The sequence below is a fragment of the Syzygium oleosum genome, unplaced genomic scaffold (assembly GCF_021117445.2).
Source record: "Syzygium oleosum isolate NSW1041296 unplaced genomic scaffold, Sole_v2.1 Sole_v2.32, whole genome shotgun sequence".
Classification (NCBI taxonomy): domain Eukaryota; kingdom Viridiplantae; phylum Streptophyta; class Magnoliopsida; order Myrtales; family Myrtaceae; genus Syzygium; species Syzygium oleosum.
In genome coordinates this window covers 2,431,599-2,454,674 of record NW_026607516.1, presented here as the reverse complement: position 1 = coordinate 2,454,674, position 23,076 = coordinate 2,431,599, and the positions used below count along the sequence as shown (strand labels likewise).

Genomic DNA, 23,076 nt, shown 5'->3' with positions numbered 1-23,076 from the left:
GTTTGATAAATTTTTTGTTCCCGAAAATAAATTTGGAACAGAAACGAGAAGTAGAAAAAAGTTGCTTCTTGTTCCCGAGAGCAAAGAAAAGGATCAAACTAGAAACAAATTTTTTCTCTTCTTCTCCTTCCTTGGCATGTGGTAAAGAAAGAAATATTAAAAAATTTCGAAATATTATTAAAAATTTCGGATAATTATCAAACGTATTTCTGTTCTTTTTCTATTCCAGGAATAGAAATTTTAGGCAGTTACAAAATGCTTTTAAATGCACAGAAATTATTCTCGGGAACAGAATTAAAAAACAAACATTTCCAAGTATAAATTATTCCCAAGGACAGAATGATTACCAAACACACCTGTAATTGCCAATCTCGAGGAACCATTTATTTTTCCATGAAATGACAAAACACACGACGATCTATCTCCATTTGGCGTGTTTTTAACTTCTCTTGCTGTGATTTTGTGAAAGTTCTCGTCCTCGATAGGATGGTGTTGACTTTTGACGTTTTGGTTCTTTCTTTTATGTTATTTTAGTTGGTGTTTTTTTAATCATTTTATATGATAAGAAAATTTCCTATTGTGAATGACTTATTAACTACTAGTCTTAGGACCAAAAGGCAGAGCATAGTCAAAATCGAACCTTTTTCTCTGCTTAAGTACTTAATAAGTGCTTCGAGCTAGATTAACCCATAACAACACCACTTCCTTTTCCTTTCAAGTACAATAGAAGAATGAGTAATTTTTCGAGTTTTCCTTCGCGTGAATAATGAAAAGGGCTAAGAACCTTGCAGCACTTGGAAACAAAAATTTAGCTCATCCCAAGATGGCACGCGTCGGAATATATAATTGCCACGCAATTTCATCGTAGGTTTACATTTCACTGTGCGTTTTCTATCTCCTTAATTATCATGAACGGCAAAAAATTAGTGATATATGATCATTCTTAGAAGGAACCGCACCTTGGACATCAAAAGTAGGCTATTTCCCTTTAATACAACATCTCAACGAACGAGATCAGAACCATTGTACTTGTTCTGTCGAGATCATGTATGTCACATATATGCATCTTAGGATCGTCAAAAACTAAATCGAAACTGAACCGAATCGAACTGAAATTTCGTACATTTTCAGTTCGGGTTTCGGTTCGGTTCGGGTTTCGGTTCAAATAATAAAAAAAATAACCGTTCTTTTCTTCCAATTCGGGTTATTTCAATTTGGTTTGGTGCTACTAAACCAAATTAAAATTCTCAATAAAAACCGAATGCTCCTTTTCGCCCCCTCTGAAAATCACCACGAGATACCCTAATATTCGATTTTCTCATCCGAACCGAACTGAATCTATCGATTCGATTTGGTTCAGACGTACACTCTAACAATTCGGTTAGAATTTTAAAAAAAACCCGAACTGAACCATTGATGCCCGTCATAATTACTTAGTGCGTGCGGTGCGTGCAAATATATGGATGGCCGCATCGAACGGAGATAGATTAACAAAATGTCGTTAGGTAAAATGGAGATTTATTAAAGTTAAGCCACTCGAAAAACCGTCGGACCACTTCCTTGGTAATCTTAACATGGGAAAGAGAGAGATGGATTTCGTGTTCTACCATGTCGGGAAAATTACCAAGTAAAATAAAGGGGGAAAGAGAAAAACATTGACCCGGGTGGGGTGGGCCCCGCTCATGCTGCCCCCAACCGTCACGCACTCTCTCTCTCTAGAGTCTCTACTACTCCTTCGCGTAGCACCCCAACAGCAGCGGCAGCGGCAGCGACGCTTGCGAAGAAGCTCTCCTCCTTCCTTCCTTCGTTCCATCCTTCCTTCCTTCCCTCCTTCCCCCTCTCTCTCTCTCCGTCGCTCTCGCGCATGGCGGTCGTCACGCCGAGCGACCCCGCGGGTCAATTTAAGAGGAGCATTGGAGCCTCTCCTCTTCTGGGTGTCTCGAGATTCCTCCGCTTGTAGTTGTAGCTAGCGCTCTCGGTACTCAACTCGCAGGAGTTTTCCCAAAAGCTTCGGAGCTCGCGGACGCTCCGAGGAAGGTTGCCTCGAAGAGGCTCTTTGGTCTGGTACGGCTCCTCCGCTCGTCGCTAAAAACAGCTGAAACCTGTTCCGCTCTTTGTTGGGCTTGCATGGTGAATTGGAGAGATTTTTTTCCGTTTCTTTTTTATAATTTGCATGGCGGGGTCGCTGATTGGCTAAGGATCGATGACTTTCTGCAGAATTTGGGGCGACCCTCTTTTTTCTTTCTGGCTCTGTGTTTCTTTGAAGGGAAGATCGAGAAGTACCCGTGAAGTGATCGAGGCTTGGGAGTGAAAAAAGGCGAGGCTTTGACTGCTGCTTCCACAACCAAAGTTCATCCCGGGCTTTACCCATTTGAGAGATTGAGCGATCCGAGCAAGTCTTTATTGCATTATCTCTCGAGAATCATCTTGTTGCTCTATTTGATTTCATCCGATTAATTAATTAACGCAGTCCGAGTGGGAGGTAAGTCATTCAATGCTTTGCTTTATTGCTTTTTCATCATCAAATCAATCTGCATGTATGGTAATGAAAGTCATCATCAGAACAGAGCAGTGTTTTTCAAACTGTTTTGTTAATTAAACTGTTTGTTGATTCGCCTGAATTGAGGCACAGCTTTGTTTGTGCGCGACTCCATGCGAAAATTGTGTTGCTGCATAAATAGGAAATTTTTTTTTTTTCAAAAGAGTTGCTGGGAATTCAAGTTTCTGTGCTGAAAATTCCTGCATTGTCAATTGATTGAGTCAGAATATTTATTTATCTAAAGCATGTTGTCTCAAGATTCCAAAAGTCTTTTAGGCATCTATTTTGCTGCGACTGAATTTGATGAGATTGTGATCGAGTCATCGGGCTGTTCTTGTGATTTCGCTACAGTGGTAGTTTGACACGTACATTCTTTGCTTTAGATCATAGACATTGATTGCCTTGCGCAAATTTCCCTCAAGCGCTGCATCTTCCTGGTACAGCAATCAACACCGCAAGCAATTCTAACAATTTGCGATGGCGGAGAAGTCGCAAAGGCGGCCCGTGCAGCATGAGAAAAGTCCGGCAAGCTTTATGTGGGGTCTGATTAGAATATTGGATTTTCGTTCCTCTAGGAAGCTGCTAACAGATCCAAGGAGGCAAAATCGCCTCGTTGCTGGTGAGTATTTCTTTTATAGCAATCAATATTTCTTCAGTATGGCACATATGCATAAGATTTTAGCTCTTTGTCCTGAATTTACTTATGATAAAACTAAAGGCTTTTGCTAATATCATTTGCTATGCACTGTTTTTCCTTTATCAATTTTCTTCAGCAAAAATGTTACGTGTATACAGAAAGTTATGCCATCGTCTCTTATTAACGAACTCATGCAAACTAGTTTAATAATGGGGCAGAGTGCACATATCCTGAATTGTGCTTTTTTCCTTCTGCAGGTGCTGCAAACCCAAGAAATAAACTTGAATTGTTAAAAAGTTGCGATGAAGTTCTTAAAGGCATACTGGTAAGCATTGTCAGAATAGTTTTGAAGATTATATCTGCAATTTTCCCCAAAACTGCTGTAGCCCAGATGGCCTTCTATTGATAATAGGTAAATTATTCATGACCGGCTGATGAACTTTCCAGGATCGTGAAGAAGGAATGGAAATGATTAGTGAAGATGGAAAGACTAGCGTGAAAACACTCATAGAAAAAGAAATGGTCATCGAGGAAGTGAAGACGGGAGCGAGCAAAACTGGAATTGAGCACAAAAGATCTAGTTTAGTACAGGAGAGTCAAAGGAAAAAGAACCGTAAAAGAAGTAAGAGAAGTTCGAAGAAAAGCTGCGATTTGGACGGGGATAATTTTGGGCCCACGGAAGGCTCAGAACTCGAGTGCTCCTGTGCTCAGAACACATATCAACTGCTAGCAGCCAATCACAATGAAAATGAAATAGTGGAGGATCTCTGCCGGCAAATTAATCGAAAAAGTAGTGGTTGCAAAAAGTGTGATCCCTATGGTCAAGTTAGTGCGCAGCTAAATCCAAAGCATTCAGACACCGAGGAAAAACTGTTTGAACTGATAAACGAGTTTCTCAATAAACAGCTGTCTTCGGGCGAGGAAGATGTCAAAGGGTATGGAAATATTCAGCGCTCCACAGATGTGAAGATGCTCCAATTTCTGACTTCAGCCGAGTTTTCTCTTTTAGATCTTATACGAGATCCTAACAAAACAGTAATGCAGTATATTCAGAGCTTGCAAGATTCTCATCTGGAGACACTCGAGGAATTAAACTTATCAGGAGAGGAAGATGCATTGAGGCAGTACGAAGACTCTCTTCATCGTGGACAACTCAACAAGTTCGGAAGAAGAGCCGAGTCTCAGGAAGAGGAGTCTTTGAATTGGATTGAGAAATCTCCAGTTTCTAACCGGATTGTTATCTTGAAGCCTGGGATGCCAGATCCACTGCAGCTTGAGAGGGGGTGCAAACCATGCTCATCACCTCAAATCCTGTACACCACTAAGAGGAAGAGCACAAGAGCAAGTGCCCACTATTTCATTAGTGATATTAAGAGAAAGTTGAAGAATATGGTTGTGAAGGAGCATCCGGGAAGTACTGTAGATGGTCCTAAGAAACAGCACCGAAAGGGGCAGCAAATCTTAGGAAGTGCCGGGGAAAATGTAGGAAAATGTTCTGCAAGTAAACCAGGAGGTATTCAAGTGAGCACTAAAAGTGAAGCCGCTGACAATCACGAGCGTAGGTTATCAAACATTTACGTCGAGGCCAAGAAGCATCTCTTCGAGATGCTCAACCGTGGGGATGCAGATGCAGTTCCTTTGAGCAGACAGTATCCAGAAACCCTAGGGAGGATTCTCTCCAATCCCGAGTTAAACTGTTTTCCGACTGTAAGTCCTCGAAGGGATTCAAAGCATGGCATCCTAAACCATCCGCACAGTTCGACCCGGAGAACTATAGAGTCATGCATTCCCAAGAGTTTCACTAGAAGTGTTCAAACTCTGGAGACTGACCTAAATATCTCAGAGATGGTTCTTTCAAGTGATAAAGTAGAAACCACTGATGCCGCTGCTAGAGAGGAGATGATTTCCGAAGGTACAAACCCTTTTAAAACAAACTGTGCCCAGGAAAACTTGTATTTATTTTTGGGGTAAGTTTTCCAGAATTATGTACTCTAAGCAAATAATGCAGATATTTGTGGAGCTACTAGACTGGCAATCCAGGGAGACCGCCACATCTTTGGTCCTCCTTCAGAACCAGTCAAATCACTCGGCGTGTCAGTTGAGTCTATACCCGAAGATGAATGTTCCAAACCCATGAAAAAGGTGAATTAATACTGCTTGCTTGTGTCACACGCCAGATATACTGCCTTCGTTGCACTTCAATTTTATTTGCTAATCAAAATAGTCAAAAAGACTGAACATTGCCACCTCAGGAAGAATATGCCCCATTATTGCACCATGTCTGCAGCGTTGATTTTCACACTAAAGTTCCTATTAAGTGATCGAGGATCAAGCACGGGAGATCACATTCTGCCGTAGCAACTGAATTTTGGATGGCTATCACTCCATTCTTTTCACCACTTATTGGGGATCTTCTCTTCCTTGGGGAGAAACAAAAGGAACAAATATCCATCTAAACCAAAATTTGAATCACATCACGAACTCAATTGATAATGCTTTTGTGTGCATGTGCATGTGTGTGTGAACACCTTGGATTGATTACGCCTCGTCATTCTCAGTGCAATTTTCTCGTTTTCTCCAGAAATCTTATGGCATGGAGCAGCAGCCACTTTCTTTGTTTTCGTCTCCTCCGAGTGCTTTAACTATAGAAAAAGTTGAAGATCTGGAACTTGTCATTGATAGATCGGACCGACCTAGTCCCGTATCTGTTCTGGAGCCACTGTTCACAGAGGATGACATTAGTCCTTCAAGTCCTGCTCCTGGTAAGCCAGCAAATTATTGAGGTTATGGTTTCTGATGTGATTGGTATATTACCAGCGAAACTTCTTCCTAATTTGAAACTTCTAATGCTTCTCAGTTGAGCTACAATCTCTACAAGTTGAATTTGAAGATGACTTTTCAACCACAGATGAGGCGATCTATTTAAGAAACTTTGAGGTGGAAAAGGAATTAGTTCTCGAATATGTAAAGAAAGTACTGGAGGCCTCTAACCTGAACTGTGATGATCTCTACTTGAAGTCGCAATCTTCAGACCAGTTAATTGAACTGTCAGTCTTGGATAAGGTTGATTTCTTTGGTGACCACCTACATTATGATCAGAAGCTTCTCTTCGATTGCATCAATGAGGTTCTCTTGGACGTTTTTGAGTACTACAACATCTGCTACCCCTGCTTGTCTTTTGTGAAGCGGAGAATTAGGTCGATCCCAAACATGAAATATGCCGTCCTCGAAGTATGCAGAGGAGTTCATTGGCATCTCCTCCCTCTTCCTCTGCCGCGATCTTTGGAACAGATCGTCCGAAAGGACATGAGTAGAGCGGGAGCTTGGATGGACCTGCGCTTCGACGTGGAAAATATTGGCGTCGAAATGAGTGAAGCTATTATTGCAGAATTGATGGACGAGATCATGTCGAGCCGTGTGAATGAGAGAGTTCAGAGAGCAAATGCCCTCCAATCGGTTTTGCTGGGTCATATGAAAATGGAAGCATAAGCATGATCACTTGCTCATAACAAATATGATCAGATGGTGTTCTTCTGTTGTGTCCCTTCACAGAAAGAAGCCTGACCAGTTGCGATGGCGACTGCATTCCTGCTAATGCGACATTTGGTCAAGCTCCTACCTTACCGATCCCTGCACATGAGGCATTTACGGTGTTATTTGAGGCTAAGAGGGTATTCGTCTGTTGCAGCTTGTCCATATGACTCTTTTGTTTTTCGCTGTTAGTTTACCCGCGCCTTTTCTGTTGTACTATGGTCAATCTGGAGTCACGCAGATTTAGACCCTGTCGTTGTAAATATCAAAGGAAACAGCGGGAGTTGCCAATAACAAATGCTAGTTGCAAGTTGTTATCTTTATGCTCTCTTTAGTGTACGACTCTTCTTCACTAATGCTTTGCAAGGGCCCCAAGGAGGGGATTTTCTGGCTGGGACCTCGTGTCCACTGGATTGAGTCCATCTTATGCCGAGTAAAATTTGCTTACATAAGCTCGACCTCAATATTACCCCAATGTCGGGACATAATGGGAAGTTTGAAAAGTGAGTTGGAAGAGTAAGGATTGAAATTCAAGGCAATCATGAGACAGAGAGAGATGGCCACCTAGTCTGTCGTCTATGAAAGCAATCCGATAGTGTATGTCATTGTCGCACAGGAGCCACTGTTTTTTCCTTTTTGTTTCCTCTTTTTCTGCTGCACTATATTTTATCTCACAGAGGTTGACAAGCAATAGAGCGAAAAGACCATTTTCGTTTCGGACTTTCAGCAAGCGAAAGGTCAATTTGCCTCGGCTCTTCTCCACTGACGATCCATAGAGCCCTCGTTTGTCCGGTTAACAACAGAGCAACATGCATAACATGACGTACAAAAAATAAGAAAAACCAAGATTGCAACCGTGACTGGCCGCAGCATCGAGCCAAACTTGGCTAACCCTCCGGAAACTCATCGAATAAGCGGACCTGCCTTGTGGTGGTCTGCGGGAACTAAAGTTATCCCGCATCGCATTTCGATCCCTGCAAACTAAAACGTGGTCGATCGATCGTCGATGAACGCCCTCATCGGCAAGTTGACATAGCTGTTGCAAACCATCGTGTAATTGGCCAAGTATACAATGTTTGCCCTTTTGACGACCTAAAGAGAGTCAAATCCTCCAAGGGTTGACTTGGGAAAGTAATTACTCTGTTCTTTGCAGAGCTCGTTCTGCTTTAAGGCTGACTCTAGAGAAGGCCTCATTTGACATGAAAACTTTGCTCTAAGGCTGACTCTAGAGAAAGCTATGAAGCACCTCGAAGAGTATTTCGACTATGGAAATGTTGCTATGAAACAGGAATTTAATATAGCTCTCTAACATATACGATCGAGAGAAAATAAATTACATACAGCTCACAAAATTCAATCGATGATCCGAGCGCGTGTTTTTCGAACTCCATAAAAATTCACTTGCCCCCCGTGACGATGACTCGCTACTCGGAGGCCGCCGTGTCCGTACCCGTGTGATCGTGACGACAATTTAAAAAAAAAAACACCTTGCGAAGGAAGAAAAGCAAAGATGCACCATCGGCCTATCGCATTCTTGCTCTGTTTTGCTCGTCCTCATCAGCCGTCACCCTTCATTGAAACTTTCCCCCTTTTTCATTACACGTTACGTGCCCCCTTCTTTTTTGTTTTGTTACTATCGACGGTTGCGACAGGCTCTCTCTCTTCTTCGAGGGGGTTGAAAATCGCAAATGCCGAGCACACCGCACCAGCGGGGAGGGAATTTACCGTTTTGCCCCTCGCCCACGTCGGGGTGCCAAATCCGAGCTGGCGGACTTTTACCCGTTCCTCCGGAGATACAGATCCGGAAATTCACGTCGGACACACGCGCCCGTAAATAAAAAATAAAAAAACTAAAAAAATAAATAAAGGTATCGTCATTTTAATTGTTTATTTATTTATTTATTTTTCTCGCTAGATCGCCCTTCTCCTAGCGAAGGAAGCAGCAACAGGGGAGGCACCATCGTCATCATCAGCAGAGGGCGGAAAAAAAGAAGAAGAAAATTACAAAAAAAGAAAAAAATCCACAACAGCACGCGAGAGAGAGAGAGAGAGAGGGGAAAAAAAAAATAATAATAAAAAAGAGAGAGAGAGAGAGAGAGAGAGAGGAAAGCTTGCGACTTTCAAACCCCAAGACTCTTCTTCTCCTTCCTTCCTTCCTCCTTTCCTCCCTCCTCGCTCGCAATTTCTCTCTCCTCGCTCCCCCCCTCCCCTCCCCCTTTCTCTCTCTAAGATTGCTGCTGCTCCTCGCTCTTCGAATCTCCCGCCGCCGGCGAAGGTACGGCTCCTCCCCGCTCCTCGCGCCTCCGATTCCCTTCCCCCCTCCCCCGGCCGCCGGCCCGGTTCCTCGGTCCGTCGAGTCCCGTCGCTCGCGGTTTTGTTCTTCTGATTTTTTTTTTCCCTCTTTTTAACGGAATTGCCATCGGAACCCTAGCTCCCACTCGCTGCTCCGGAATCCGATCCGCCGCGCCGCGGTCGAGCCCTCGAATCGGGTTTTGGCCCAAACCCTAGCTCGCCTGTAGCTGCGGGTGGGGTGGGGGGGAGGAGGGCGGAGGAGGAGGAGGAGTCAGATTTGACTTCTCCGGCGCCGAGGATGGGCGCGCGTGCGGAAGCTGCGGGGTCCTGAAGTTAGCTCCCGCGCGTAGCTTGATTCAGTGTGATTTCGCGGTTTTGGAGTGCGGTGCTGACTGAGCGTAGTGTTGGGGCGTTTCGTTTGCTCGTTTCGGGGATGTTTTTTTTAGTAGTGTTTCGGGTTGGTTTTAGCTGGTACCGAGCTCTTGTGTGGAGGGTGAGGCTTGATAGCTGAGCGGGGTGGTGCGGATCATGGTGACACCTTTGGTCACGGGCGTTGTGCTGCTTCTGAGGGACGGGATTTCGGTGGAGCACATTGGGTGCCAATGTGAATGTGGAATGTCTTGGGATACGGTTATTGCAATTGCGCTCTCTCCTAGTGGGACTTGTTGTTCTTCTACGGTTTGGATATCGCTAGAGCGGTTACTGAGAAGTTCTAGTTATAATGATTTGGTCCTTCTAGGGAGCTGCTTATGATCAATTCGTGTCGTTTCCATATGTGGCATCGAGGAGCCTGCTCAAGCATAAGTAGCATAAGCATGAATGTCTCGGGATATGGCTGCGGAAATGACAAGCGTATTGCTTACGATAGCTCATGCATTGGGCTTTGTCGAATGTTATGGTCATGGTTTTATTCAAGAGTAGAAAAAGCAAAAGTGTTTGGTCAGCTGATCAGTACATTTCCTGTACTATGTCAGTCGCGGTATTGTTTAACACTTAGAGAAGTAGTCTCTGCTATGTTCCATAGAAGGTAAACTACAGTAGAATTGAGGTGCGTCAACTGCATTTTGAGGGAAGTTGAAGGAAAGGACGGAAGTCAAGGGAATGGCATAGAGGAAATTATGGTCAAAATTGCAAAGTCATGCTGTTATATAGGTGGCTTTTGTGCTATGACGTGGTTGATTTTGTGCTGATAACTCGTAACCCCCTCCATATTTCTTTGCATGTGATTTAATACTACCATTATTAGAGCTTTGTAAACTTATTTTCTTGTATTATTTTTCATCTAGTGTGATTTTTGACATTCCTTTTCTTTTGTGCCGTGATTCTTGACATCCTTACTATCTATTGTTTATGGGACTTCGAATCGAGTGATTATTTGTAGAGTCGTGTAATATGGTTTTTCTGTCGCAGATATCAGATATGCTGCACTATGACCTACTTTGATCTTAATAGAACTGATCAGCCGAGAGCTATTGTAAGCTATGGTTTTGTTTCTACCCGTCATTGTGACTTTTAGATCTTTGCGCGTCCTCCTCTGTCCAATATCATGAAGTTCTGATCAAGGGGAAAAAAGTTTCGAGAGCATAGTTCTTTAAGGGCATGATTAAACATAAAAATACGTAGGATACTTAAGTTCCTCCAATTGACAGGAAGTCCTTTGACATCGTCACTAGAACAGACAACACTGGCGACTCGGGCATGTTCGTGATATTTGCATCTGTTTTTCCAAATTGTGTATGAGTGGCCCTTGGTTTATTTTTAATGACATTCTTTCTACAACTTAGTTTGCTAACTCGGGCAGGATGTCTTTAATTGCAGTTCAAGGCTTGCTGTGATCTATGCTAGGGGCAGTATGCTGATGGTAGTTGGGAGAGATGCAAAGGTATCATGTTGCCAACTGCGGTAGTGCAGTAAATAACAGTAACATTGGCGGGCCGTCATCTAGAGATACTGCTCGTGCTGAATCGCCTGCTTTAGCTTCTAACTTTCCTTCAAGGTAAATGCTATTATTATGCACTAGGCTGGTATGATTACCCGGAGCAAAGCCTTTATTATGTTGGTACGTACAATTTCACATAACACTATTCCCTTCGGTATTTTGTACAGTAATATGGTGAGAAGCATTTGCCAATTATTTCCTCTTGTTTTTACAATTTCCTTGACCTGAGCATGTGACAAGAAAAGAAATAATGTGGATTGTTCTCCAGTATTTAGCTTTCTGAGAACCCATCAAAGCCTGGTGGTAAGAGAGGCTAGGGTGGGATAAGCTCCATGGGTTCAACAACCAGTCTGTTCTTTCAAAAAAGAAGAGGCTTTTTGAGGAGCAAATGCATATTACGGTTGTTGGAGTTTCTTTGATCTCCACATCTTCCTGTTAATGACATCCCATTTTCCTTTTGCTTACACAAGACCTTGACATTGTTGAGACTAGGTTTTTGTTTTGAAGAATCACTTGATTTGTTAACTTTTCACTGTCATTTCTTATCTACCGAGGGCTTTTTTTCCTCTTTCTTTGAAACTTTAAAAACGATCTCCATTACGCAGGCGGCAATATCAACTCTCACCTTACAAATTGAAGTGTGAAAAAGAACTTCTGAACTCCAGGTAATTGTTGCAATGAAGTAGGATGCTTTTGTTGTTCCTTTGACAATGGTCTGAGCAGGAATTGTTCCTTTCGTTGATTTCGATAAGCGTATCGGTGTGGTTAATAGATTTTGTTTCTCATTTGCAATTTACAGCAAAATTAGATTTGGTCAGGTACTTGGGATGGTGCTGTTTGTTGGTCATTTTACAGCTTTTACTACTTCCTTGCACTCTTGTTTTAGCTTATGTTGCTGTGTCTTCTTTTGTTGCATTACGATGACAGACTCGGGCCTCCCGATTACCATCCTCAGACTACTGATTGCCCTGAGGAGACCCTCACAAAAGATTATGTTCAGTCTGGATATAAGGAAACTGTTGAAGGACTTGAGGTAGCTTTAGCAATCAAAACTTTTACCTTTCATTTAAGTCTGGATAAGGCAATTCGTGTGTAGTATTTGTACACACTGTCAATTTCTTCTCTTGTCTTGCGTTTGCCAATTTTCCCTCATTAATTTGCTAAAATTTGGCTGGGCACTTAATCTGCTTGTTATCTCACATGCCTGTATAATGGGCTATCGAGCTCTCTCTGGGGTGTTTCTACTGAAAGAGTACTTTATAGTGATTTATCCTCCTAACTATGGAAGAAAACCCATTTTAATCTTGGATCTGAAACGCTACCTGACAGCGGTTTAGAAGGGCAATATGTGCTTTCTCTATGTTATGGTATTCTTTTTTCTTAAACACACATTGAATATTTAACCTCCCAACCAGCTATCACTGAATGTGCTTTTTTGCTCTAAATTGTTTTATATGCTCCAGAGTTAAGTCTCGGTATGCTTTCTTTATCAAACTGTAAATGAAGATTGTGATGACCTATCGTAGTATACAATAGAACTGAAATAGCTCGTTTTATTTCTCTATCCATCGTAGAAGAGCCATAATAGTCATTTTATATTCTTTGGAGTTACTATAATGCGAAGTAGCTTAGGATTGTGATTTTGTGATAGATAAGTTTATTATGAATTCGATTATGTCAGGAAGCCAGAGAAATTCCACTATCTCAAGTATCGGTGTTTGCAAAGCCTGTTGTTCTGAAGTGCAAGGAGGTTAATCTCTTTATCTTGCTAGGCTGTTATCAGCCTTGGCTAATTTATATTTTCTGCTATCAAAATTTCCATGTGTGGTGACTGCATCTTTGACTGGAGCTGATCAGTTGGCTGTTTGGTGCAATTCTTTTAGGCAATAAGAAAACGATTAAGGGCTATTAATGAGTCTCGAGCTCAGAAGAGGAAGGTATTTGTTTCCCTGTTTCTCCTTACTCGTACTTGATTTTATCTGGCAAACAGCAATATCTAAGTAGTATTTCATACAATCTTTTGCATGATAGACGGCTTTAGTTTGAGTCATTGGCTCTTTGAGGAGTCTTTTTGTATTGCAATGCGAGGTGGCACTTAAATTCAGTACTTGAAACCACTTCTTGACAGGCTGGTCAAGTATATGGCGTACCTCTGTCTAATTCCTTATTGAATAAGTCCGCTGCTTTTCCTGAACAAAGGCCATGCAGTGAAGACTTCAGGAAAAGATGGATCGAGGTATGCTTCCTACTGTATTATCTACTGAATACAGGCAAGTGCTGCATATTCAGCTTATGATGTCGAGCCCTACTTCTGTTACCTGTCTTTAACAAGATATAAGCAGAGATTCAAAAAATTTGGTGGGCACTATGTCAAAACTTAAAAGCACTTTTTCTGTGGTGCTTGCAACAATTGAATTTTTTACCTGTCATGGAAGGGATTCAGAAGTTGATCTAGGATATATCGATTGCTTCATTCATTTTTGACAATGGGAACTCAAATGTGCTGAAACAGCAAATCTCTAACAGATCATTTCTCACAGTTGATAACGAGCATGGAGAAATTGGACAGTAAGATATCTCAGTGAGATAATAACAAATCTATATCTTTATACTTCTTCTGAACCATCGCTAGAGTATTGAATTTTGAGAGTCTGTCACTATTAAAATGTTTGGAGGCACGATGCTGGCCTACAGAAGTTAGTGGCTATCATTGTGGTGTATTTACTTGAAGTTGATTGAATTTGCGTCACTCAGCCGGTCGCTGAGTGATACTGGGAATGTCGATTTATGTGTTCTTGTAATAATGTTCTCTGGAAGATAGAATTTAGTAATTAACAAGATATATAGCTATTAATACAATATTTGATTACTTGAAATGGAAAAGATCTCTTGGCTGCAGTCATCCATCTAGGTTCCTCTTCCTAGTCAACCTGAATCAGAATGTGTATGTATGGTAAAGATATGCTTTATCAGAATAGGAGTGGTCTTACCTGATAAGCCTGAGGGTCGAGAATAAACATTCATCCAGGTTGAGCTTGGATCTAAATGAAAACATCAAGTGAGTTTTAATGACACGTGAAATGGAAATTACTGAAAAGGGGTAACAAGATTGCTGTCTTTCGATTTGCAAGGAAATTTTGCCTTAATAATGTGGTGCTTAACTCATACCTATGTCTGCAGTTCCTGTTTAATCTAGCTGAATGAGCAGGTCAATGTTTAAAACATTTGTATTGATGCAGATGAAATAGAAATCATATATCAGATCTCGTATATATGTTAACATACAGGGTGGGATGCTTAAGCTGAGTTTGCCTGCAAAACTTCCAGATGAGACTTTATGACAAATCTGACATTTATCGCTGTCTTTCACTTCAGGCTTTGTCACAACCTCACAAAAGACTGCGTTCTTTGGGTGAGCATGTTCCTCATGGTTATAGGAAGAAGTCTCTTTTTGAAGTTCTCATCAAGAATAATGTGCCTATTCTGAGAGCTACTTGGTTCATCAAAGTAACTTACCTTAATCAGGTACAGGACGCTTGTACTCTACTGCTACTTTTGCTTATCCCAAATGCATAATGTATACTTTAATACCATCATATAATATGCAGGTCCGCCCAGCCTCTGCTGGCATTTCTTCTGGAGCTACCGACAGAAGTCATTTATCACGTGCAGAGCTGTGGACGAAGGATGTTATTGATTACTTGCAGAACCTCTTGGATGAATTTCGCAGAAACAATTATAATTCGAATTCTCACCTTAGAGAACGATCTCCACAGATGCTTTATACTGGGCCAACACAACAAAAAGGTGAAGCGGCATCCTCCGCTCTCGATGGAGATGAGCCCTCCCTACATTTTAGGTGGTGGTATATGGTGCGACTTTTGCAGTGGCACCACACAGAAGGGCTGGTTCTTCCTTCTCCTATCATTGATTGGGTTCTTAGTCAACTACAGGTCTGCTTTTTTCTCTTTCTTTCTTTTTCTGTCACCTATGGACCGATTTGGTTGTTCAAGCTAATGGTTTTATTTTTTTTGTCTTTTCAGGATAAAGAGTTGTTCGAGACTTTACAATTGCTCCTGCCTATCATATATGCTGTTATTGAGGCTATTGTTCTGTCTCAGTCGTATGTACGAACCCTTGTTGAAGTGGCTGTTCGTTTTATCTGTGAACCTTCTCCAGGCGGATCTGATTTAGTTGATAACTCACGGCGGGAGTACACCTGCTCTGCAGTAGTTGAGATGCTTCGGTATCTGATACTTGCTGTTCCTGACACGTTTGTTGCTTTGGATTGCTTTCCATTACCTCCTAATGTTTTTTCTCACACGGTGAATGATGGGGGTTATTTATCCAAGGCATCTGAAGATATAGCAAAGATGGAAATGGGTTCTGCAGAAGTAGCTTTTTTGTTCAGAAGAAAAGGTTTTGATGCCTTTTACCAGGCTGTGTCATTTGGGCACGTTGTTTCATCTATACAAAGACATGCAGACAAACTGGCAAAGGTTGTTTGTTCTGGTAACCCTTCTTGTGGTTACGCTAGAGCTGTTCAAGCCTTGGATAAAGCTCTTGTGCATGGCGACCTGAAGGGGACTTACAAGTTCCTTTTTGAAGATGTTTGTGAAGAAGCTGTTGATGGAGGCTGGATTGCAGAAGTCAGTCCATGCTTAAGGTCATCTTTGAAGTGGATTGGGAGCCTGAAGTTGTCATTCATTTACTCGGTATTCTTTCTATGCGAGTGGGCTACATGCGATTTTAGGAATTCCCGTACTGCTCCTCTGGCTGATGTGAAGTTCTCTGGTAGAAAAGACTTTTCTCAAGTGTATGTTGCAGTTTTGTTTTTGAAGCTGAAAAAAAGAGATCTAGAGAACCAATCGCGACGGAGGAATGACAATGTCGGTGGTGTCACTAGTCATAAAGGTCTAGGCCAGGAGAATAACGTTGGGAGGACTTCCATGGTAAACGTATTTGAAAATGGCAATAATTCAGAAAATGTGGATAAGAAAAATATAAGGTTGTCTGGTGGCTTTAACAGTCCAGGTCCTTTACATGATATATTGGTGTGCTGGATCGATCAACATGAAGTGCCTAAAGGAGAAGGTTTTGAGCGTCTTCAACTGCTGATAGTGGAACTCACACGTTGTGGCATCTTCAACCCACCCGCATATGTAAGGCAGCTACTTATCAGTGGAATTATGGGTTCGAGTGGACATCTTGCTGACAGGGATAGACAAATGCGACATTATCGTATCTTGAAGCAGCTTCCAGGAATCTTGATTCGTGATGCTCTGGAAGAGGCAAGAATGGCTGACGGGAGACAGTTTCTGGAGACTATGCATGTTTATTTAAGTGAACGCCGCCTAGTGCTTCAAGAGCTTTGTGGTGAACGCAGAAATTTAGACGACGCGTATACTTCAACTCACAAGAAGAAGCACTATTTTAGGAGCGGTCCGTCCCCTACATCAGTTGACCAGTGGAAATCTGTAGAGTCACCATCCAGCTCTTTTTCTCCCAAGAAAGCTGACATTGAAGAAGTGAATACTTTAATTTCAAATCTCATGCAGTTCCCGAACAAAATCTCTGTCCCATTATGCATGGGGACCGATGAGTCTGATGGGAGCATTAAGAGAACTGCTGGGTCAATATGCAATAAGTTGGATTTCACAGACAGCAGTCCTGGATGTGAAGAATGCAGAAGAGTCAAAAAGCAGAAATTAACTGAGGAGAGGAGCGCATACATACAGGTGCACTCTCCAATACCTTCAGACGATGAGGATTTATGGTGGGTGAAGAAAGGGCCAAAATCTTCTGAGTCATTGAAAGTTGATCCTCCACTAAAATCAACCAAGCAAGCATCTAGAGGTAGACAGAAAGTTGTGCGTAAAACGCAAAGTCTTGCTCAGTTGGCAGCTGCTAGAATTGAGGGCAGCCAAGGAGCTTCTACTAGTCATGTATGTGATAGTAGAACAAGCTGCTCTCATCATGGAACTGGTGTGGATGGAGAAATTCCCAAATCAGTGGATGGGATCAGAGTTACTCACTCGTGTGATGTTATTACTGTTGGAAAAGCTTTAAAGCAGCTGCGTATTGCAAAGAGGAGGGTTGTTACAGTTTGGTTGTTAGAGGTAGTTAAGCAGCTGATTGAAGAAGCTGAAAAAACTTCAGCTCAGGTTGGGCAGTTTAATAGGACTTTTACCTCTCTTAATGATCGTAGCCCCTTGAGATGGAAGCTGACTGAGGATGAGTTATCAAATATACTGTATCTATTAGATGTATCTGATGATTTAGTATCAGCAGTCAAATTTGTCCTTTGGTTATTGCCAAAGGCTATTCGTACATCCAGTTCGGCTATTCATAGTGGAAGAAATGTGCTGATGCTGCAAAGGCAGGCCGAAAGCCATGTTTGTGAAATAAGGGAGACATTTCTTTTATCATCCCTTAGAAGGTGCAGTATTGATAGCTAAACTCGTTGCTCTTTTGTCTGGAGATATGTTTGCTTGATTGATTACATGTAGGTTGAGAATTCTTTTCGTTTCGGTCTTCGAAAATTTGTGTGGAATTTATCTTTTCATCATGATGATCATCATGCCATACCGCATTCTTTTTCCCTCTCAAAGGGAGGGATAACAGTTAATATTGCTGTTGCATCTTCAGATGCAGACTGTGTTAACAAATGAATCTTTCCTCTTGATATGGATTCATGTGTGTGTCTTTTTGGTTTCATGGTTACCCATCATGTCGATTAACTTTTTCGTCAAGCTAAGATTCTGAAACTAGCAGAGTTTTTACTCACCTAATCAGATTTAGTGCAAAAACAGAGGGATACTTTCTCTCCAATTATAGAGAAGAGAATGAAAGATTTATGCCTTTCACAACAAGCATGTTTTCACTGGTTATATTTCCAATTAACCTCTCTCATGATAAGCTGCACAATTATAAGTGTTTTACTGGGATATTCTTCATAAATGAATGCGCACATATCTTTCTTCTCATGCTTTTCCATTTCCTCTTTTTGTCTGCCTGTAGGAAGCAGAACGATTAGTTCTGACAATTTTTGCTTGTGAACTGGTCAGGTATGAAAGCACACTTATTGCTGCAGATCTTATTCCGCAAGCCTTATCTGCTTCAATGGATCTGGTTGCCACAGTTGTTACCTCTAACGGAAGGGTGTCAGGTACATCAGCGTTGGCTTATGCTCGATATTTATTGAAGAAGTATGGGAATGTGACCAGTGTTTTGGAGTGGCGCAAGACATCTAAGGCAAATCGTGACAAAAGACTCCTTGCAGAACTTGAATCTGGGCGACCATCAGATGGTGAGTTTGGATTTCCTCTAGGGGTCCCAACAGGAGTTGATGATCTTGACGATTTTTTCCGTCAGAAAATGAGTATCGGTAGGCTGTCCAGAGTCGGTATGAGTATGAGAGAGATTGTGCAGAGACGTGTTGAAGAGGCTTTTCACTTTTTCTCTGGGAAGGAGAAAAAGGTATTTGCTGCTGGTGTGCCTAAAGGGCCTTTGTTGGAAAAAGGGGATGACGGATTTCAGATATCTGAACAGATTGTTGTGGCGCTCATGGAATGCATGAGGCAAACTGGAGGTGCTGCTCAGGAGGGTGACCCGTCTTTGGTGTCTTCTGCTATTTCTGCTATTGTTGGCAGTATTGGGCCAACTCTAGCCAAAATACCTGATTTTACCGCAGGTGGTAGCTATACAAACTCTCCGTCTTCCACAAGCTCACTCAATGTTGCGAGGCAAATTTTGCGCATCAATATAACATGCCTATGTCTCCTTAGGGAAGCTCTTGGTGAGCGTCAGAGCAGAGTGTTTGAGATAGCTCTTGCAACAGAAGCATCTTCTGCTCTTGCTGGAGCTTTCAATCCTGGGAAGTCATCTCGAAACCAATATCAGTTGTCTCCTGAAGCTCATGATTCCAATTCAAGCACTTCTAGTGTAGTTGGTAGAGCCACAAAAGTCATTGCTGCTGTATCAGCTCTTATCATTGGAGCTGTCATTCAAGGGATTACTAGCCTGGAGAGGATGGTCTCCGTCTTCAGACTGAAGGAGGGCATTGATGTGGTTCAATTTATGAGGAGCATAAGATCAAATTTGAATGGTAGTATCCGGTCTCCTGGGACTTTCAAAGTAGAGAGTCCAATTGAAGTTCATGTTCATTGGTTTCGACTGTTGGTTGGGAACTGCAGAACAGTTTCTGATGGATTAATTGTTGAACTTTTAGGGGAGCCCTCTATTGTTGCTCTTTCGAGAATGCAACAGACACTCCCTGTTGGCCTGGTCTTTCCACCTGCCTACTCGATAATGGCATTCCTTATGTGGAGGCCTTTCATTCTGAATTCGAATCTTGCTGTGCGTGAAGACATACATCAGTTGTATCAATCCCTGTCAGTGGCTATGAGTGATGCACTAAAACACCTTCCTTTCAGGGATGTTTGTTTGAGAGATTCTGTGGGTCTGTATGATCTAGTATCTGCAGATACAAGTGATTCTGAATTTGCATCCATGCTGGAGTTGAATGGAACCGACTTGCATTTGAAATCAATTGCGGTTGTCCCTCTTCGTGCTAGGCTCTTTCTTGATGCGATTATTAGTTGTCGAATACCTGCTCTTGTTACCCAGGATGATAGGAGTCGGATAACTGGACATGGGGATCTCAAAGATCGATTTGCTGAAAGCAAAACCAAACTTTTGGATAGGATTGTTCATGTCGTGAATACCCTGCAACCTGCCAAATTTCATTGGCAATGGCTGGAGCTGAGGCTTCTTTTGAATGAACAGATTTTAATAGATAAACTGGAGGTCCATGATGTGACTTTAGCGGATGCTATACGCTCTCTGGCTCCTAGCTCTGAAAGAGGTTGTGTCTCTGAGAACGAGAATAATTTCATCGAGATCATTCTTACAAGGTTACTTGTGAGACCAGATGCTGCTCCCCTTTTCTCTGAGGTGGTTCATCTTTTTGGGAGATCATTGCAGGACTCCATGCTGTTGCTCACAAAGTGGTTTCTTGAGGGCCATGATGTTCTTTTTGGACGGAAGACAATTAGGCAACGTCTTATGAACATTGCTGATAGTAGAGGTTTTTCAACCAAGCCCCAGATTTGGAAGCATTGGGGTTGGTCAACCTCAGGTGTTGTTACCATAGCCAACAATTTAGATAAGAAGAAGCACGAAGTTGCCTCTATTGAGGAAGGAGAAGTCGTTGAAGAGGGTTTGGATCCAAAGAAGTTCAGTAAAGGGTCGTTACAAGTGCAGCTTGATGCTGAAGGTTATAGTGCTAGGAGCATGCAGCAGTTTGCGACTGAAAAGGCCCTTATAGAACTTGTTCTCCCTTGTATTGAACAAAGTTCTGATGAATCACGCAATGCTTTTGCTAGTGATTTAATCAAGCAGTTGAATGCTATTGAACAACATATAAGTTTAATTGCTCGTGTGACAAGTAAAAACACTGGAACAGCTACTCCTGGAACGGAAGGTCCTGCTGGCAAGAGCACTAACCGGAAAGGTATGAGAGGTGGTAGTCCTGGTTTAGCCAGAAGACAAGCAGCGGCAGCTGCAGCAGCAGTGGATTCTGCCCCTCCTCCTCCTGCTGCTTTGCGAGCATCCATTTCGTTGCGGTTGCATTTCCTTCTGAAATTGCTTCCCATTATTTGTGCAGACAGGTAATTTACCTTGACATTGCAATGCTCTGAAACTTTTCTCTTTCAAGATTACCATGCATGTCTATTGCTTTGTATAGATGGGTTGATGGTGCTATTGAGTTGTCTTCAATACTTCTCTTCTCATAAATATATGTCAGCTTCATTTTCAGATTCCAAATTCCTAAATCTACTTTCTACACTCAGAATGTTTCATTTTCTGGCATCATTTGGCCATGTTCTCTGTAGTAAGACTATTTAGCCAAAGCTGCATCTTCAGCCATCTGTATTATTTTGTCTGGGAGTAGGATTCACCTTCCATAGTGGCTTCTCGAGCAATGTTGGACTTATACTATGCACTGTCTCATCATTGACAAGTAAACAATGCTGATACTCCCTCCGACTTCCTGTCAAATCAATTGGTTAAGCATGTTCTTAACGTCAGTCATGAAAATTGACATCAATATGCATATATTGCTCAAGCCCAGTGAGGTATCTATTCCAATTATTCAGTAGCTTTCACCTGCCATCCACCATTTAATATTAGAAACTTTTTGCATTTCCGATTTGCTCGAATTACCATAACTATTGAAGAACAATAGGCTAGTGAATGATAGGTGACATTCATGAGCATTTTTATTGAAATGTTGTTACCTATTTCTTTTATGTAGTTGTAGTGAGAGTGTTTTTTTTTATTTTTTTATTTTTTCTTGATGATGGTAAACAACAGTTACTCCAATTGCATACAGGGAGCCATTAGGACGGAACATGAGGCACATGCTTGCCTCTGTAATACTTCGCCTCCTTGGGAATCAACTTGTTTATGATTATGCAGACTTGGCTATCCATCCTCTGCAGACTTCTTCATGCAAAAGAGAGGGAGAGTTGCCAGCGCAAGCTCCTGGTCATAATGCTCCTTCAAACTTTTTGGGCGAAACGCTTTTTGATAGATTACTGCTAGTCTTGCATGGGTTGTTGAGCAGCTCTCAGCCCAGTTGGCTGAAGCCAAAGCTCACCTCAAAGTCAGCTCCTGAATATATCAAGGACTTCACTGGAATAGATGAGGAAGCTGCTGAAAATTTGCTGGTAGGTTCATTGCTCCTTAGAGTGCGTATGTTGCTTCATGAGCCCTTAAAATCCTTGCTACGTGTAGTATAATGACTTCTTTAAAGCCAATTGTTCTGGGATGTATCTCACTTACTGAAACTAATGCAGAATGAATTGGAGAATATGCAACTTCCTGACAAAATTCGCTGGCGAATCCAAGCTGCAATGCCTTTCCTCCTTCCTTCTGTCCGGTGCTCTGTCTCATGCCAACCCCCTTCTGTACCAGCTGCTGCTCTTGCTACAGTGCAATCGACCATCTCACTTCCAGGAGCATCATTAGGAAATTCGAACCCATCGCAGAGGAATCCGGTTTCTTCTGCTAGATCTTCGACTACCATAAGTGGGAAGTCCAGGCTGGTGGCTTTGCAGCAGGACCACAACGTAGAAGTTGACGCGTGGACACTCCTTGAAGATGGTGTAGGCGGGGGCCCATCTTCAAGCGGCACCGCTGGTATAGGCGGCGCTGACAATGCTAATCTTCGAGCTGCCAGCTGGCTGAAGGGGGCCATGAGGGTGAGGAGAGCAGATCTCATGTATGTTGGTGCTGTGGACGATGACAGCTGATTAAGCTCAAGGAAAATATTCTTGGGATGGATCTAGTCAGGGCAAAGCCCATCAGAAGGTAGTCTTGCAAATGCATGGCTTCTCGCTCAATCTAAGTCGAGATTACCTTGGAAAACCGGCACCTCGGCCGTCGCGCGGAGGCTGTTGAGAGGTAAATGATTTTTTGGCGCATGCTTTACTGGTAAAAGATGGAAGAAGTGAGGAAATTCTGCACATGCAGCCCCCATCATATCGGGTCTTGAGACTGATTTCGTTCTACTAACCCTTTGATTACTTCCCGTCTGGATGGAGCACTTTGCAGGTGCAGTTCAGAGGCTTGTTGTATATATAGAGATTAATTGTTTCACTTATTTTTAGCTGAGCCGAGTAAATCAAAACAGTGTTTTGAGCTGCTTCATGCTCTTAGATCCCTTTGTTGTATCTCCTCCTTCGCTTTGTCTCCTTAATATTTTGTCACCAGGTCCTTGTTACTTCAGCTGTTCTAGATCAAAGCTGTCCATAGGGAGATTTCGAAGCTGTAAAACTGGGAAATGCAGGATATTTATGTGGTAAATGACGGTGGTAGTAACTGAAATAATCTGTCTCGCCTCATGGTTTTTCCTCATTTGCAAGAATGTCGGTTCACATCTTTCCTCTTCATGTTAGATTCATTTCAATAGCATCTGGTTAACCAAATAAATAAAGTTCACGATCTTCATTACATTGTTTTTCTTCTCGTGTTATGTGTAATTAGTGTTATGAAATATTTCTTTTTAAAGGGTAGATTTGGATTGATTCTTACCTTTTATTTTTGCTTAAACCGAAACAAACGAGCCAAAAG

The 23,076-nt window shown here is 42.1% G+C and overlaps 2 protein-coding genes across 8 annotated transcripts; both read left to right on the top strand.

The window, feature by feature from the left end:
* Positions 1–2,250: 2,250 nt before the first annotated feature.
* LOC115691753 (uncharacterized) lies at positions 2,251–7,034 on the top strand. 4 transcript variants are annotated; one of them, XM_030618477.2, is made up of 7 exons: positions 2,251–2,392; positions 2,983–3,158; positions 3,434–3,501; positions 3,624–5,088; positions 5,185–5,318; positions 5,758–5,938; positions 6,034–7,034. In XM_030618477.2, the coding sequence occupies exons 2-7, from the start codon at positions 3,017–3,019 to the stop codon at positions 6,663–6,665; spliced, it is 2,622 nt and encodes an 873-aa protein (XP_030474337.2). In that variant the 5' UTR covers positions 2,251–2,392; positions 2,983–3,016; the 3' UTR covers positions 6,666–7,034. The 4 variants fall into 4 exon arrangements, with proteins under 4 accessions (XP_030474337.2, XP_056160476.1, XP_056160477.1 ...); XM_056304501.1 differs by having other exon boundaries at positions 2,923–3,158; XM_056304502.1 differs by having other exon boundaries at positions 2,339–2,482.
* Positions 7,035–8,908: 1,874 nt separating this feature from the next.
* Positions 8,909–22,860, top strand: LOC115691734 (mediator of RNA polymerase II transcription subunit 12). Of its 4 annotated transcripts, XM_056304604.1 has the most exons (14): positions 8,909–8,982; positions 10,410–10,473; positions 10,818–10,995; positions 11,544–11,603; positions 11,866–11,971; positions 12,620–12,688; positions 12,822–12,875; positions 13,067–13,174; positions 14,314–14,463; positions 14,547–14,891; positions 14,982–17,377; positions 18,006–20,609; positions 21,335–21,671; positions 21,801–22,860. In XM_056304604.1, exons 3-14 carry the CDS (start codon positions 10,874–10,876, stop codon positions 22,254–22,256), a joined length of 6,807 nt encoding a protein of 2,268 aa, XP_056160579.1. In that variant the 5' UTR covers positions 8,909–8,982; positions 10,410–10,473; positions 10,818–10,873; the 3' UTR covers positions 22,257–22,860. The 4 variants fall into 4 exon arrangements, with proteins under 4 accessions (XP_056160579.1, XP_030474300.2, XP_056160581.1 ...); XM_030618440.2 differs by lacking the exon at positions 10,410–10,473 and having other exon boundaries at positions 8,912–8,982; XM_056304605.1 differs by lacking the exons at positions 8,909–8,982; positions 10,410–10,473 and adding an exon at positions 10,649–10,733.
* Positions 22,861–23,076: the final 216 nt, after the last annotated feature.

Excerpts from the sequence above, each read along its gene's own strand:
- LOC115691734 (XM_056304604.1), top strand. The coding sequence starts at position 10,874 with ATGCAAAGGTATCATGTTGCCAACTGCGGTAGTGCAGTAAATAACAGT. Across the intron at positions 10,996-11,543 it reads GCTTCTAACTTTCCTTCAAG|GCGGCAATATCAACTCTCAC; the intron begins GTAAATGCTATT and ends TCCATTACGCAG. Across the intron at positions 12,876-13,066 it reads CTCGAGCTCAGAAGAGGAAG|GCTGGTCAAGTATATGGCGT; the intron begins GTATTTGTTTCC and ends ACTTCTTGACAG.
- LOC115691753 (XM_030618477.2), top strand. The coding sequence starts at position 3,017 with ATGGCGGAGAAGTCGCAAAGGCGGCCCGTGCAGCATGAGAAAAGTCCG. Across the intron at positions 3,159-3,433 it reads GCAAAATCGCCTCGTTGCTG|GTGCTGCAAACCCAAGAAAT; the intron begins GTGAGTATTTCT and ends TTCCTTCTGCAG. Across the intron at positions 5,939-6,033 it reads TCCTTCAAGTCCTGCTCCTG|TTGAGCTACAATCTCTACAA; the intron begins GTAAGCCAGCAA and ends AATGCTTCTCAG.